This window comes from Odontomachus brunneus, unplaced genomic scaffold, assembly GCF_010583005.1.
Source record: "Odontomachus brunneus isolate Ranch 3 - 2012 unplaced genomic scaffold, Obru_v1 Obru_scaffold_102, whole genome shotgun sequence".
Classification (NCBI taxonomy): Eukaryota; Metazoa; Arthropoda; class Insecta; order Hymenoptera; family Formicidae; genus Odontomachus; species Odontomachus brunneus.
In genome coordinates this window covers 240,940-258,446 of record NW_022639552.1, presented here as the reverse complement: position 1 = coordinate 258,446, position 17,507 = coordinate 240,940, and the positions used below count along the sequence as shown (strand labels likewise).

General features: G+C 39.5%; 1 protein-coding gene across 4 annotated transcripts in view; it reads left to right on the top strand.

Moving 5' to 3' along the window:
• Positions 1-3,936: 3,936 nt before the first annotated feature.
• LOC116848923 (serine/threonine-protein phosphatase 4 regulatory subunit 1-like) overlaps positions 3,937-17,507 on the top strand; it is a 183,521-nt gene continuing 169,950 nt past the window's right edge. Inside the window, exon 1 of one of the 4 annotated variants that reach the window (XM_032825526.1) lies at positions 3,937-4,070. Coding sequence is in view for 3 of the 4 variants with exons in the window: in XM_032825534.1 (XP_032681425.1) it covers positions 6,909-6,927 (19 nt within the window). In the remaining variant the exon portion in view is untranslated. Of the gene's footprint in view, positions 4,071-6,829; positions 6,928-17,507 lie in introns of those variants that run through there. The other 3 variants (XM_032825534.1, XM_032825525.1, XM_032825524.1) reach the window with 3 other exon arrangements.

Genomic DNA, 17,507 nt, shown 5'->3' with positions numbered 1-17,507 from the left:
ATATATATGTGTGTGTATACTACTTTTAAAGAGATTTACAACTTGCTGTTTCAGCATCAATGTGTATATATGTTAAATGTGATATTAGCTATATCAACTCTCAAAGAAAGACTTTTGCACAAATTTCCTCCATTTCCCTCTCCTCTTTTGTATATATTTAAATAAAGATTATGTATTTTTCACTAAAAATTGGGAAGTTAAAAGTGAAGTTTGGATCTCTGGTAATTGTTTAACTTGTGATGTAAGATAATGATATCAGAATTTTCTTTCAAATTTATTAAATAGTATAAAACAGTTTATAATATATTTTAATATATATAGGTAAAGTTTTTTAAACATTTTTTTAAAGATTCATAATAATACTATTAATACAATATATTGCACATTAGCACAATCAAGAAAAATATCGAAACTTTTTCTGGTATATAAATTTTATTTCATACAGAAATAAACTTTATATCCCATAAATAAATTTTCGTATTTTTTCTTAGTATACGAACAAACAAAGATACAAACTTACCGAAATACGATGATACGAGTGCCAAATCTCAAAGCATTTGTTACAACTACACATATCCACGATCAGAACACGATGAATATCAATCACTATCGAACGACGTTGCGTTTAATCACGAATGAATCAATTGATCCTCTAAAACGTTCGTTTGTCGTTTGATCTGTCACTCCCAATAGTTTCACAATCACAGTTTACAAACCCTAAGCGTTCAATAGAAATTCGAAACCAACTGAATTGCAACAGCAGAGTCAACATTTTCATCTTGTTGAATTTTCGAACGTTCAAACAGTGCTGCAAATTTACGAGATTTTAACCGCGGCAAGGGCCTTCTACGTATGCGCGGACGATACGATATCCAATAGCAGACATCACTCTACGCATACGCAGAAGACCTTTGATCTGGGCCCCATTCTTGAAATTTTTGCGTATACGTAATTTTCATTGCGCAGCTATTTTATGGTATAATTAAACCTGCGCAGTAAAACTTACGTATACACAACTATTTCAAGAATGGAGGCCTTGTTCTTTTTAGCTGCACTGCTGAACTGGTGCAATAAGTTAAAGTGAAAAAAGATATATTTATCTATATTGATATACAGTTGAGCAGTGTAGCTGAAAAGAACAGACCACTCTTGTCGCGGAGAAAATCTCGCAACACTGCGTTCAAATAGAGTCTATTTTCTATTGTTGAACTGGCTGCACTAGTTTTCTCTCATCTTTCTTCCACCAAGTTTTATCTATATATCTATCTCTTTTTAGATTCCGAAAGTGTACACTAATTCAGCAATAGAAAACAGACCCACAGTTTATTCCAACGTAATTATCGTGAAGTATGCTATTGGTTTAGATTCCGTTCCTTTTCGAACCTGCCTCCAATATGGCTTGCTATTGGCTAAGGAGTCAATTTATCCATTTACAAACTCTAAGATATTATTATCACTACCATTTGTGATTCGAATATTATTACTTTTTTATAATAATTATAATAATATCTGCTCGATAATTGTATAATAATAGCCGCGAGCGAATAATAACTGAATAACGATGATCGAATAATCGGTAATAATGAATAACAATAACTGGGCAACGGCAATAATAAGTGATTAAAGACGAGGTAAAGAAATTGTCGTAACGGCATGCCCGAATTGCTTTCTTATGCGTAATAGCAATAATTAAATAATAACTGAATAAATTAAATAATAATCAAATAAAGAAGTAATAATACTCGAATATTAAATGGTAGTGATAATAATATTTATTCGACAATCGTGTAATAATATCCGCGAGTGGATAATAACGAAATAATGATGATCGAATAATCGGTAGTAACAATACCTGGGCAACGACTCTAACAAAAATTCTAGGCCCCACAAAGGCTAGGTAAATGTGCTGTCGTAACGGCCCGTTCGTGCCGCTGACTAAGCGGCGCTTGGGGAGGTCGGATCATGTAAACACGCGAGCACGTGCTCGAGCATCACGCCATAACACTCTCAACCGTTGAGACGAGCATATCGGGAGTTGCCACGTTATTTTCTACATTATTCCGTGACGATTTTTATATTTATTATAATTTGATTCATTTCCTCGTTATTCTAGTGTTATCAACTTAATCGTTATTTTAATAACATCGGTAAGACAATCTTTATTGCCATGTATGCCAAAAGAGAAACCGCGCGTTCACTATATCGTAATAATCCTCAATGTAACTTCATAGACTTCAGTTTACGATCAGCACTCAAGGCTCCTGCTTACTGATTCTATAGATCTTTTAACGATAGTGTCGTTATCGTTACGTTGTTGTAGCGCAGGTATAATGGCAAAAGGAAAATCACGCAACGATAATACAATGATAACTCAGTCAGAAATAATTCATCGAAACGACGTTGTTCCGACGAATTTCTGACTGTTTAACGACACACAGTCGTTACACAGTCAATAGTTACAGAATCAATAGGTCTAAGATTAACGTAACAAAATTATGAAAAAAATAGCTTAAAGAAGATAGTTGTATGTCATTAAGGTTAAGGATATTTATTAATTTTTCGAATAAGAGAAAAATATTCGGACTATTTCACATTCTTAACATGTATTTTCTCTAATGTTATCGATCAAAAATTCCGCGGCGAGGAGCCTGAACTCAGCTTAAAGCGTCACGGACGTTCTTGTGCGAAGACGTTAATTCAGGGCCCTTATGTCCGTATTCATTGTTAGGCTTTATATTTAATAGCGAATTTGGTAGCTTGCACTAGTGCGCACTGAGTGCGCTTATTTACAATACATTCTTATATTTAATATCGTGTCTTAAATACATATTTAAAAATATTCATTTTAGCTAATAAAATGATTCGTACGGATGTTGTACATATCATATTACTGATTAAAAATGTTTGAAAATTTATTTAAGACAATCTTTAAATATAATAACATACTCTGAACAAGCCTTAGTGCGCACTCAGTGCGCACTAGTGTAATCAACTGAATTCGCTATAAGGCCTCCTTAAGTTCATCTTCAGATGCTCTACGGATCATTTTATTGGCTTTACAGAGCATCTGAGGATGAACTTAAGGAGGCCTTAAATATAAGGCCTGACTATGGCCTGGTTTATATCGTGCACTTGATACGCGTACTAAATAGTAACTTTTTGTTAAATAATCTTAATATCGACGATGTATATAAACAAGGATATAATAAGCTGGTACAATATTCATCAAGAAGACGTATTGATTAAATGCGTCGTTGTCGATATGTATTGTCAATATTAAGATTATTTAATAAAAAGTTACTATTTAGTATGCGTATCAAGTGCACCATGTAGACCAGGCCTATAGCCAGTATTCATTGGCTTAGTGTACATCGTGTACTTGATATTCGTACTAAATAGTAACTTTCTATTAGATAATCTTAATATCGACAGTGCATATCAACTGCGACGCATTTAATCAATACAATACGTTTTGTTGATGAGTATTATACCAGTTTAATATGTTTGTTGTTTATATATTTTGTCGATATTAAGATTATCTAATAGAAAGTTACTATTTAGTACGCGTATCAAGTGCACGATGTAAACCAAGCCATAATCGAATTTTATTTCAAGACCGTCTTAAGTAATGTCTTAAGTAATGTCTTAAGATGCGAATACGGCTCTGTGATTGGTTCATGACATCTTAAGATAGTACTTCAGATGATCTTAAATATAAGATCGGACTATGAATACCAGCCTATGAATACAGGCAATAGAGGATCACCTTATCCGATGATTATACGTAATATAGAGCGAATACACAATACGATTGAGTCCAGCGTGATATCGACATTGGCGAGGCGAATCGACTAGCGGGCAGAGCGATAGGTCGATTCACGCGCGGTTAGTTGCGCGCGTGGCCGCGCGAGTGCGTCGCAGTTTGTTACAAGATGGCGGGTGAGTGAGTGACTGTGGACGGGACGAGGCTGCTCCGAGAAAACACGAGGGATTTTCCGCTAATCCGTGGTGTTTGTGGGTTTCAGATATATCCTACATCCAGAAAGAGGATCTAGAGGGCTCGGACGAGGGTGAGTACCATGAACATGGCTGCTTGCGTATTTTACGACGAGGCCAATGGGTCGTCGCGCGCACGACGACGATAGCTCGGTTCGCTCGACTTGGCTCGGGATGCGTGCGTGCTTTCGACACCCACTTACGGCGGCTTGCTCCGGCACGCATCTCGGTGTCTATGCTGCGACCGAACGTGCGTACGTGCGTGCGTGCGTACGTACGTGCCTGCTTGCCTGCCTGCTTGCCTGCATGCCTGTGTACGTACATGTGTACGTACGTGCATGCACGTGTGTGCATACGCGTGCACGCGCGTACCGTGCGCTGTGCAGCATGAGACCGCGGTGGTGTCGCGCGCGACGACGACGTCTCGACGCGGTTCCTCATCGGAACCTTCGAGGTTAAGTAGACACGCCGCGAGAGACGTCGGCACTCTGGCGCTCATAAAGCGGTTGTCACGCAGCCTGGCACTCTGCACGCGCGGCCAGACGCGTAGAAGCGCGCGGGGAACAACGCGCTTCGGCACGGGGCGGTTCTGTCGGCCAGGGGGCGCCACGGGACGCGTTACGCGCTGTGTTTATCTCGGCCGTGCGAGAGGAGAGTGAAAAGAAAAGAAAAGACAAGAGAGCGATCGGCGAGAGAAGGCATGCGTTCGTGTCGCATGAGTACTGCCCTTTCCGTCGTCTTTCTTGTCCTCGTCTTCGTCGCGTCGGCGAGCGGATCGGCGCGACCGGGAATCGCCGATCTCGGTTCTCGTGCACAACGCTGTGTAACGAACGCGCGATTCGAACACCTGCGATTTGCACTCGCGAGACGTAGCAGGATACGTGCTTCAGCGTATCCATCGTATTGCGCGTTTCGTTCCGGGAAATTCCTTCTTCCCGACGTTCGTTTAGCGTTAAGCGTGATCGTTTGATTCCGTTTCTCTCAGATGAATTCCACATATATTGCTGCTTCAGCTTGAGAATCAGAAGGGCACGCTTCGCTATGCGCCTAGACGCACGACTACAGAAACGACGTCGTTATCGAGAGCACGGGGTGTGAACACGAATGTTCGATGTTCGACCAGGGACGTAGCTCTTTCGTCAATTGTGCTATCATAAGATACAAGGGTCATTTTTACACGCAGTCATTTTTATCTATAACGTCGAAGCTGACAATGACTGTGTTCAGCAGAGGAAGCCTCGTAACTGTTGTTGCTTAATTCGTGAATCTGATCGACGTGTGCTTTTAATCTTGGCTGAATCTAAGAACAATCCAGATTCACGAGTTCAACAGCAATTACAAGGCAGCTTTCTCCGCTGAACGCGGGCATTCTTAAAAAAATAAATCACAACAGTTTCGGCGCTCGCTGTAAACATCTACTCGAGCGCGCAATTTTTTTCTTAAGCAGAAGTCGAGGGCGCTAAGTTGTTACGCAGGGTGCGTACGGACGTCGTTATAACGTCCGTAAAATCTATTGGCCGACGTCTCGAATATATACGGCGTGTGTTCGGAAAGAACGCAAAGGGAGTCGAGACCGAAGGTCGAGTCAGTCGAAAAGTGGCGGCATCTTGAAAGATTAAAGAAAACGAGCAGTTAGCGCGCGCGGTTCCTTCCCCTATCGGGGTTACTGATCTCGGGTTCCTCTCTTCTATCGTCTATTTGCGAGTGCCATCTGTCGTAAGTAGGGCCGTACCAGACCGTGGGTTCTCCCGGTGCTTCCCAGAAAACCGCTCGACAGAAAGAGAGAGAGAGAGGGAGAAAGAAAGAGAAAGAGACTCCCCTCCGCGTGCGTCGCTTTGGAAACCGAAAACGCCGTCCTTCCCAGCCGGGATTCTGAAAGTACGGTTTCGCGCACGAATCATTTTTCTCACGCGATTACGCGCGCGAGACAAATTCCAGCCGAACGACGGCCAACGCGGCACTGAGTTCGTTCCACTCCGAGAGAGAGCAGACCTGTACACACAAATTTATCTCCGCTCCTTCTTCACCGTTTTTCCGTCATTCTCGCGGATATCTCTTCCGTTCTCTCTGAATAAGCCGGCCCTAACCGCCTTTATCTCGCATTCCAGAGAGCGTTTATCAGCCGCGCTCGTTTATATTTCTAAACGTTGTCTAGAGAAGCGCTCGAATCAGTAACCTTCCGTTGCCCGAGCACAAACATATTTGGATCGAAACGATCGGTAGAATATCTCGTTCTGAACACGACTCGTGTGAACAGTATTTATCATTATACGTTGAGTACATATCACTTGTTACTGTGCGTGGTGCGACGGACATAATCCCTAGAAAAAAAGTGCTGAAATTTGAACAGTAGGACACTACGTCCTGAGAAGGACGTCTCACAATCCTCGAACACTAAATATCTAGGACAGAATGTACCGAGATACAATTTTCTCGAAATATTGAAAGCATGCCATTGTCCCGAAAAATTCCGAGAACTGAACACAGGGGCAATCTCCCAAAATATTGAAAGTATCAAGTGTCATAATATAACTTTATGAGACAACTTCGTGCTTTCAATATTTCGGAAGACTGTTCCTGTATGCAGTTTTCGGGACAATAGCATGTTTGCAATATTTCGGGAAAATTGCATAAAATTATATAATTGTACATTGTCTCGGATATTCAGTTTTAGGGATGATGACTTCTCGGAATGTCGCCCCACTTCTTAGATTTCGGGATTTCGATTTTTCAAGACTATGTACGTCCACTATGCGTGCGCCACGTCAAGTCTGCGATTGTTTTCGTGATGAAACGAAGTAATTCGATTGTTTTACGTAGACATACTCTTTCGAGCACGAATCCAAACATATCTACGCTCAATTCTTCTGAATTGCAAGCGGTGTTACAAATTAAAGTCATTATTCGTTGAAATGGTTGTGGTATTTCGCGGTAAGTCTCACTCACAATATTCTCTTCTATTTGTGTATTACCGGTAGCTCTCAAGCAAATAGTACTCGAAACTTTGACCTTTCATCGATATCACGAAATAAAGCGCGCAACATGCGAAGAAAGAAACTCTTATTCCGGTGAAACATGTCGTAATATTATCGTTATTAATACATATTTCAGCCAGCTGAAATTTTAATTCGGCGCGTGGGTGAAAAGTTGTGCGATTTTTCAAGGGTTTTTATACCGATACCGTCCGGCAATGACCATGGCAGCCATGGTAACTGCCGGCAATCGATCGCGATTATGTAAATTATTTGGTGACTGGCTGTGACAGCTACTGTATTAGACGTTTCTCGGGCATCGATGATTGTCGCTGAAAAGTGCCCATGAGCCTAGTTTTCACGATCGATCGCGGCTAATTATTCCATTCGGTATATATACGTATCGATTTCGACGTGATGTCTCGGACTGTATTCTCTACACGTTTATCGACGTTTGTCGGCTCGATCGTATCGTCAGACATAACCATATGAAATATGATGACGTATGTCAAACTGACAGTTATCGGTAAACGTCTCTACGGGACAGCAACTACGGACAAATTTATAAATTTCACCAAGATATAAAAAAAAAAAGTAAGCTGATTCTCTGAGAATTAGTGTTGGGCATTAATCGGTAAAAATTTCCTTTCATTAAAATAACCGGCAAATCAATCGTCATATATAAAATCACAAATAATCTCTTATCAATTAATTAAATCAGTTATTAATCAAACAATTAATCAAACTTTGGTGTATAATCAATTAGCGAAGCTTGATTAACAATTAGTTCCATTACTCGGTGGAATTATTTGCGATTTTATATATGACGCGATTGAGTAATTTTAATTATTGATCGACCAATCATTTTAATCCAAGAAAATTTTCATCAATTATTAATGCTCCCACAACACTGCTCGAGAAAAGTTTGCATTATTTTCAGTACAATTAAGAAGAATCCAATTGTTGTTTGTTAACAGAGCCCATCCCTGATGGCTCTGCACCATACTTGATTGTGATCCGGTTGATTTTCTGGTTTTCTTTCTTCTTTCTTTCAAAGCAGACAGACAGTTGTCGCATTTGAGTCTATTTCAACAAACCAATGTTTCTGAATTAAACTTTATTAAATCTCTGCTGAGAATCAATGATGCGTCGAATTTTGGTGGAAAAAGTGAAACCTCTTTGAAGAAAATAGTATGTGCCGGCACATACACACACACGACACTTACGCATAAGAACATTATAAATTATAAATATAACGAATTATGGAGTTGGATAGAAATCACTTGTTATTAGTATAATATGACAGGTGAGCGATTCTGAGGCAGAAAAGTCGTGAAACAATAGTAAGCGACTTTCAACGGCGCGAAAACGGATAAGAAGGGACGACGACTGATGGGGAGGGAGGAAATGTACGTGGTATAGAGCGAGTATAGGCGGATGTATAAAGAAACTTTAATTTTTCTTGGCATTGCGTGAAGTTCCTTGCCCTTTCAGTCTTCTCGGTTCGGTGGTCTGTTTTTGATAGGAAGACTACACCGTCGTCTAGACGCAGTCGGGGGGTTACCACGGCTTTTATGATCGCAACACGAAACGCACCCCTTGACGTGTTCAACGCAAAAATACCAGTTTCTTCCCTCACCGTCCCCCTTTCAATCTCTCTCTCTTTCTTTCTTTCATTCTTTCTTTCTCTCTCTCTCTCTCTCTCTCTCTTCTTTTCTCAGGCGCGTCGGTCTTTTCTATTCTTTCGGCCGGCCGTCGTCGGCCATCGCCCTTCTTTTACTATGTGTATGGGCGCGTTACATTAAAATGATTTATTCACCTTATTAAATTCGCATTCGGGACTAGGGCTAAGTGCGCGAGTAGACATCCCGTCAAATTGCAAAACTGGACCCGGGCACCCTTTCGAGACGAACTTGGCGACGCGTTTTTGTATACCTCTTTCTTTTTTCTCGTTCGTTCTTTATTTATTTCTCTCGGCATCTTGTGGTAGATTCCGTCTTGCCGTAGTCGACACCTGTTTTAATCTGCTCGAGAAAAGTTTGCATTATTTTCAGTACAATTAAGAAGAATCCAATTGTTGTTTGTTAACAGAGCCCATCCCTGATGGCCCTGCACCATACTTGATTGTGATCCGGTTGATTTTCCGGTTTTCTTTCTTCTTTCTTTCAAAGCAGACAGACAGTTGTCGCATTTGAGTCTATTTCAACAAACCAATGTTTCTGGATAAAACTTTATTAAATCTCTGTACTCGGAAAGATGTTTTGCTGGTCCAGGTAATTCTAAGTGAACAGTTGAGGTTTAACGCTGCTTTTTTGTATTTGTTAGACATAAAATTGTCTGTGGTACGTAGGATTTACAGTAGCAGTGTTCTAACAATATCTTTAAGTAAATTTCCAGGGTTCATTATCAATTATTAACCTGTCCTTAATTTGGATAGGTAGCACATACAAAAAGAGAAAGAGAGATTTTCTTGCTAAATTTTAAATAGCAAAAAAGTAATAGTTTGGATACAAAATAGTTCAGATATAAATTCAGTCTTTATTATCTATATTGATTAAGTGCAAAACATATGCGATACCGCGGCATTTGCTAATTATTTATTTATCTTAACTAATTTCTCGTGTTTGGATAATTTTTATTATGATTACAAGACCATTTCCTTTCTTTTTTAGTGTAATTAGATAGAGTTTAGATTTTCAAATTAAAAGACGAAGAAACGCTCAAATACATAAGAAATCGTGAGTTTCGTCACGTGAAACGCAAATGTTAATTTTTCAAATAAGATAAACGCGCTGGTATGTGTCATTGTCTCTGAACTGGTTAAACGGAAATGATTATGAACTAGATAAAACTAGGATATGTCAACATCGAGTTCACCGTCGCCACGGTTGAGCTGAGCCGAGAACAAACCGAGCCAAGCCAAGCCGAACCGAGAGGTGGCGCCGCCTGTCGTCGAAAGGGACGGTCGAATGGCGGCCGATTATTACATGACATTCCTCGAATACCATTCCGATCTCTCCCTCATCTCCTCCCGTGGCCGTGCCTGAGTCTTCCACCCTCTCCTCTTCTCCGTTCCCTGGGTCTCTCCTCCGTCTCTTTCACGCACTCATACTTGCACAGGTTCACCCTTTCTACTCTTCCCGTGGCAGGGAACGCGCGGCTCTCTTAACAGACCGAAGCGTTCAACGTCGGTGTAGACAATATGAGCGATAAAATCCCTCATCCCTCTTTTTTGTAATGCTTACGTTAATTCTAGATCCGTGAGCGCGCATAATCGAAACACTAGAATTTAACTCCATCCTTCATAAGTGCTTCTGAATTTTTCTTCTTCATTGAAGCGCTCGGATGACTCAAGAGAGCACATTAGTTTTCGCACGAATATCTTTTAGAATAGGAAATATTTTATTTTCCCGAGATTCACCAGCGCGTGATCGAAAAAGGTTCTACCCTTAGTTCAGAATCCTTTAGATCCCGTTGTAAATTTCACGATCGTGTGCAAGAGTTTATGCGCATCTAGGGTTAACATTTTGCTCTTGAGATATAATACGCATAATTCGTCTTTTTTTCGCTCGCTATCGTGGTAAAGCGCATTTCTTAAATAAGCACTCTTCCGAGAAGAGAATGCTGTACACAGGGAAAATGTTGCAGTCAAATTTTCAACAAATTTTGGACCGTACAAAAATTATGACTGAAATTATTATATATTTCTTTCAAAGCACATTTAACCTTTGACAAAATTTTGAATGTTTTTTTATATTGCATATTTCATAGGTCATCAAATTTACTATTTTATATGGTAATTTCAACGTGATTCTTACTATATTTTCTCCGTGTACGAAATGTTTTTGGAAATTGAATTCGCTAAAATGAAACTCGCAGGCAAACCTAAGCTCAATAAAATAATAATAAGAATATAATGTTGAATATACTTGCTTCGTGGTATATGAATTTATATTAAACAGGATAGTGATAAAACAAAATGCATTTTTATATAACGTTATCCACAAAGAGAAAAAAGTATCTAAGAAATAAAAAACTATTTGATGAGGGTACTAATATATTTACTTACACTAATATAATATATTTTTCAAACAAGAAAATATAAATTTTCTTAAAATTTTCTTGAAATGTGTTAACTCTTCATGAGAACAATTGCTCATATTCTATTTGAATAAAAGAATTTAAATTTAAGTACTAATAACATATTTGTCAAAATTTGTTCCAATAGAATAAGCAATTACTTTTGTGAAAAGTTAAAGTTTCAAGAGAATGTATATTTCTTTTGAAAGTTATTTGAAAATTATTTATATATTAGTTATTTCGTATTAGTTATTTCATATTAATATATAAACAAACATGTTATTAGTATCACTGCTTGATATCAAGTCAAATTTCCCTGACATACTTTGCATACTGTCGCTGTTCTCACGAGACGAGTGTTAAATTGCGTTTTATATCTAACAACTACAATTTCACTTATCATGAAACAGACAAGAATCATGTATTAAATGACAATGAATTTGTCCATAGAGATAGTTCGTCCATCATCGAAGTAATGATTTCGCAACGTATTTTGGAACGCTTCGCGTGCGATTTTCAGTTCGTTGTCGGTTTTCTGCGCGCTCAAGGCGTCAACGGTGCCCCGAATTCGTTCTTTCGGGGAGCAGTCGATGGCGGGTCGGTCGACGTTGAGAATTGTGAGAAATATCGATTTGCCGCTGTCTTCCATTCTGGAATAGTACGACAGTCCCGCGACACGTATCCCTTAAGGAGGACGTTGCCCGACACCCTGTTGCGGAGAGGAAAAGGGAGGGAGTGAGTGAGTGAGTGAGTGAGTGAGTGAGTGAATGAGTGAGCGAGCGAGTGAGAGAAAGATCGAAACCGTCGGTCGCGAAGATAGTACGATTTCTCGTAAGCCACGAGAGCGTATCCATTCATAAAGACGAAGCCGTGACTAACGAACGAGGAGAAACAGGCGTGAGCTCCGTTCCTGTCCATCTTCTGCCACCGATGCTCCCCTCGTCTGCCAGGTATTTTTTTCGTGTCCTCTCTTCCTTCTCGATCCGGTTATTCCGTCGTTGCTTTGCGCGCCGATCGATCGGACGATACTTCTTTCTCACTCCGGCAGCTTCGTTTCTTACTCTACTATTTTCCTAATTTGAGATACCACTGACGAAAGAACATCTTGCAATTCGACAAAAAGTCGGAGTTAATTTATTTTGGGAATCGCATCAGCAAATTCGTCGAATCGAGGACTTATCGATCATGGAACAGCGAGTTTCTTTTACAGTTTACATTTTAGTTCGGGACGGCAGGATAAAAGCGTGAGCCGCGTAATTTTGACGATTTCAAATTTCAATGGAATAAGTACGCGGAGATTTCTCGAAATTTATCCGTTTTGTACATGCGGAAAAAAGTCATTCTACTACTAACAAAAACAGTTTATTTTTCAGTGTTACTTTCCATTTCCTAAATAATGGTTATTCTAACTAACAAAGAATATCTTTTTACCCTTTTTGAAATATTTTTTAATAGTCTTAAAAGTACACTCACTACACATTTTAGAGAAGTTCATTACCATGTGTGTATATTCAAAAAGAAAAATTTATCCTCTTTGTAAGAATATTATAAAATTTGTATTATCGAAGAAAATATCAACATCATGACTGAGCTGAATTTTGGAAATTATTTTATGTAAACAAGAATCTCTCTCTCTCTCTCTTTCTCTCTTAAAAATAAGGTGACGACCGCACGTTGTTGTTTTCGGTACTCTAATATGTATTTCCGCAGGAGACTCACAGGACACAAGCGAAAGACGTATGGAATACGGAGCATTGTGTCCATGGCAGTTGCTCGGCATGATCGCAGACGCGCGCGCTGTCAATCACGTACATCAAAAGTTCATTAGCGCGCCGAAAATGCCAAAAGTGCATGAATGTGAACGCGCCAGTGATGCGAACGAGGTCGCGCGTCTACAACGACGCGATCTGCGGCGGATGCCTTACCACTTGCTCGAATTACTAACCACTCTAGACCAATCGCGTTTGTTTCGCACTACGAGGTTGTCATCATGGTTATTCAATCTAGGCGTTGGTAATGAATCGCGCGAAATGCTCGATCTTTTCGCGCCAAGCAGCAGCCATGGGCACACATCGTTCCACATCGCTCCGCGTTTCTCGCGTCTTTTATCCGTCGAAAGTGAGTCTCGCGCGTTAATAAGTCTCGGGAGTGTCGAGAATAGCGATGTACGATCGCCGCGGCGTATTGTGAAGACGTCAATTGTAAGTAATCTTCTCGTTTCTCCTCGCGATATATGTAAGGTGACCAGATTTCCCAGCCCTGAATTCGGGACACTTCATAAATGTGTGAAACAGAGGGAGGGGGGGTAAAAAGATCCGAAAATTATTTGACAATCATTGAAAATGATGACAAATCAATGTCTCGAATAGCACTTGAAAAAATTCGGGACAAAGGGTGAAAAATCGGGACGTGTCTGGTCACTTTATTAAAAAGCATTACAATTTTGATGAAAGGATCAGAATAGTTACTTCTTATACACCTAACATTGAAACTGAGTTTCAACAGAGTTTAAAAATTCAATTTATTTACTAAAGTCGATCTATCATTTAACTCAGTTCCAGTTGTTTCGATTAATTATATTTTTACGATGTAACAGTATTTCTCCTCGAGCGATGTGATATCCTCCGAGTAGTTTCTTGTAAAATATATAACGGGCGGGAAATTATACAAACCTCGTGGGGACGCGATCAGACGAACGAGAGCGATGACGAGTGCCAAACGAACGACATCTTTTCTGGTGGAACGCTTCCGCGTTCTGTCGCACGAATCGATCTCTGGGAGAAACGCGAGACATCGCGATGACGACGTGTCTTTCCTTCTCGCTTCCAAAGAATTCCCCTTTAGGAGTCGCAACGATATTGTCTCAAGTCGTTTGCCACAGAGGTGGAAATCGTACGACGAGCCTTTCCGCGATCAGTGACGGCTTCCCAGCTCGAGATCATAATACGATCGTATCTTCCCATTTGTAAAATTGTTTATCTTGTTACAAGTAGAATCGCGGATAATTAGCTTGACTAAGATAAACTTCAGTTTTACACAAGATCGTGCGCTTGATGCACTGAGATTAATCACAACAGTCGAACGAGCAGATCGACAGCCAATTCCGATAACTTCTGTAAGATAATTATACTGAAAAGAATCTCGTAATAGTTAACACATTTGTTTTAACGTTTTAGTGCAACATTTTGTAATTACTGCCAAATATGATAATTTTTATCAACCGTCTAGTTATAATTACTAAATAATTATTGAAACAAGTTCTGCATTTAGTTGAGTTAATTAAACTGTTTGTTAAATAATATATAAACATGTCAATTAATCTGGTAACAATTACATAGTTTTACTATTACGACATTGTTGGGTTATTTTGTATGTTTATCATATAATATGATATTACTAAACAACACCGTTTTATTTGATAAATTGTCTGACGATACATACTACTTACATTGAGAAAAAATGTATTTGAAAATTTATTTTTGAGATTTATTTTTGCGAGAGAGAATGAATTTTATATCACAAATAAACTTTAAAATAATTTCTTTTCTCGGTGTAAATTGATAATATACAGAGAAAAAAACAATGTGGAAACTTATTCATGGGATATAAAATTTATTCACAGAGATATACTTTATATCCTACAAGTAAATTTTCAGATATTTGTTTCTCAATATGTAATCGCCAAATCTCTTGGCAACAGATGTTAAACCTTAATAAGGTTATTTGTTAATATTTAACAAAATTATTTGATTATATTCACCTGTATGTTTGCTTGAAGCTATTTCACCAAAGCATCTAGTGATCATTAACCAAACCTGATCGTTGTTTTACTAAATCCTTTTTTCAGTATAGAAAATATTTGAGAGATTCGCATAATTATGATCATAAAATTGTCGAACAACGTTAATTCACTTGTTCTTATGCGTCGCGTCGCGCAGGGCTAGAAAAACATCAAATTCGCGGGGAGGTATCGATATCGACGTGATCTCGGAAAATAAATGAAAGATAAATACACACACACTAATAAACATCGCGCAAGTTCGTCCTTTCGTTGCGTCGAGCTGTGTCGAATATCGCGCGGCGAAACAACCATGGGAGTTGGAGAATTCACCGGGAATTCATCGGGCGACATTCTCGCCGGTCATTACGAATTCATAGAATTCGAGATCTCGAGATCTTTGCAGAGCACATCGGAGGCCGCGCGAAACCGTACGCGATGTATCTGCTTTACCCGAACGGCGGCTACAGGAAGGTAAGCCTCGAAGGGGAAAGTTTTGATTGGGTTACGAGGACCGCTGACAGAGGGATCGATGGATATCCCGGAAACGGAAAGGCTCGATGTAAACGCACCCTCCGCGCCCTCCCTGGACCACTACCACCACCATCGCCTCCGCCGCCGCCACCCCACATCCACCACTACCACCCCATGTCACTCGCACGGCCTTGGCGCAGCGTTCGATGGAAAAACACTACCGTGGTCCTTTCCTCCCTTTTTCGGTCGGACGAAGAGACAGAGCGGCACGGAAAAGGGAGGGAGAAACGAGAGAGAGAGAGAAAGAGGAACAATCTCGCTAATTTTCCATCGCGTACAAGGGCACTGGGACAACCGCCCCATGAAACCGACGCGCGCTTCCCCACCTTCGAGCGTTCGGTCGTTCGGCTTCAAAGCGAGCCGGATCGAGAGGTGAGCCTCGACATTTATCGGGCTAAAACCGTCCGGAGCCGCGCGAATCTCGCGGATTCGTCCCGCGAAATTCTCTACCGCGGATAATTTACAGTCTGCGACATTCCTCTCCGGCCCGCCGTGTCGATACGGCGCTCCGACCGATCCTATAAATTTCCATCCTCTTCTGCGAGAGAAATAGAGAGAAAGAGCGCCCGGAATCACCGAACAAAATTCGCGAGTAGTCGAGCGCAATACACCGATGGCTGACCGCAAACTCTGTCGCTGTTTACTCCAAATTTATTTCAAGCTTACCACTCAAGTGGAAAGAGCCGCCTCTTTCTAGCCAGTAACTGGCCAGAAATTTTAATTACTGGCTGATTTCTGATCAATTTAGACAATGCCTGCTTCGCCAATAACTGGACTATAAAACCAGTCAGTTTCTGACTATTTTCTAATCGGTCTTTTAACAATTTCTAACTAAACTTTTTTGTAAAAAAGTGTCATATATTTTTTATCGATTCTATACAATGTAAAATATTATATTCTACTATTTAATATAAAAATATGATATTCGAGAAGAGTCTTTTTACATGTAAATTCGTTTATTATTGAAGTGGTTTGTAGTTTTATTTTTAAATACCATTTTTTCTTGCCTTATTTTTGGCAAGTAACTGACCAAAAAATACTGACTAATATTTTATTTAGAATTTATTTATCAAATTTATTTAGAGTTTAGAGCAGAGAGAGGGTCCAGTTGACCTAAGATTGATGTTGTCTATTCGTTTTATTTATGTATTTATTGTGAGTGGAATCGCAAAATATTCCTTTTAAAGAGCATACACTAAAGACTAATATCTAAAAAAGAACAAATATTTATTTGTTGGGTAATAATATGTAATAATAATAATACGTATTTATTTTTATATCAATAATTATAAGATATTTATTTATTCGTAAAAATATTTACTTCCCCTTATACTCTCTAATATATATAAAATATTATATTAATATAAAATATTTTTCAAATAGAAAAATATATATTTTTTTCATAAAACCTTAGCATTTCATGGAAAAAGCAATTGTTTATTTTTTTTAAATAAGAGAATTTGGGTTTAAGTAAATATGTTATTCCACCGAATAAATATTTTTTTTTTTATGTTTTTTCTCTCATAGTATAGAGGTATTTTTTAGATAGATTTTTTTTACAACTCGATACAAGATGTATAGTACTCTGGAGAAAAAATAGTACGACGGGATGTACTCGCGATCTGGTGTCTGCAACATCGTTTGTTCGATACGGCCGATAGTTTCATCAATCAAATCTCGTAGAAATGGAGAGCTGGCCGAACGAACGGCACACGGTTCTCTTAAGGGGGGAAATCCAATTAGAACTTTCAAAAAATCGAATTTTTTTTTTTTGCATAAAATGTTTATTTAACATTGTAAGAATATGTTCCCAACGTTTTAAATCGAAATTCGCAGCCGTTCGGAAGTTATGGCCTCCGAGCGCAACAAATCTCTTGAGCAGCGTCGAGGCTCTAATAGCACGCAGCAGGTATACTCACCCGGAGCGGGGATTTTACCTTTCAGGGCTGCGATCCAAAACGTATAGAGATGTAATTATAGTTTTACTGTAGGTTTTGGAACGCACCCCTGGTAGATGGCTTTTATTTCTATTGTTACGTTTAGTCGAAACCGTTGGGTCCGTTGGCGCTGGCATCGAGCAGAACCGGTTTTCAGTTTAGCTCCGAAGTTCGGCCTGTACAAAACGACAGTGCAAATTCGAAATGTCC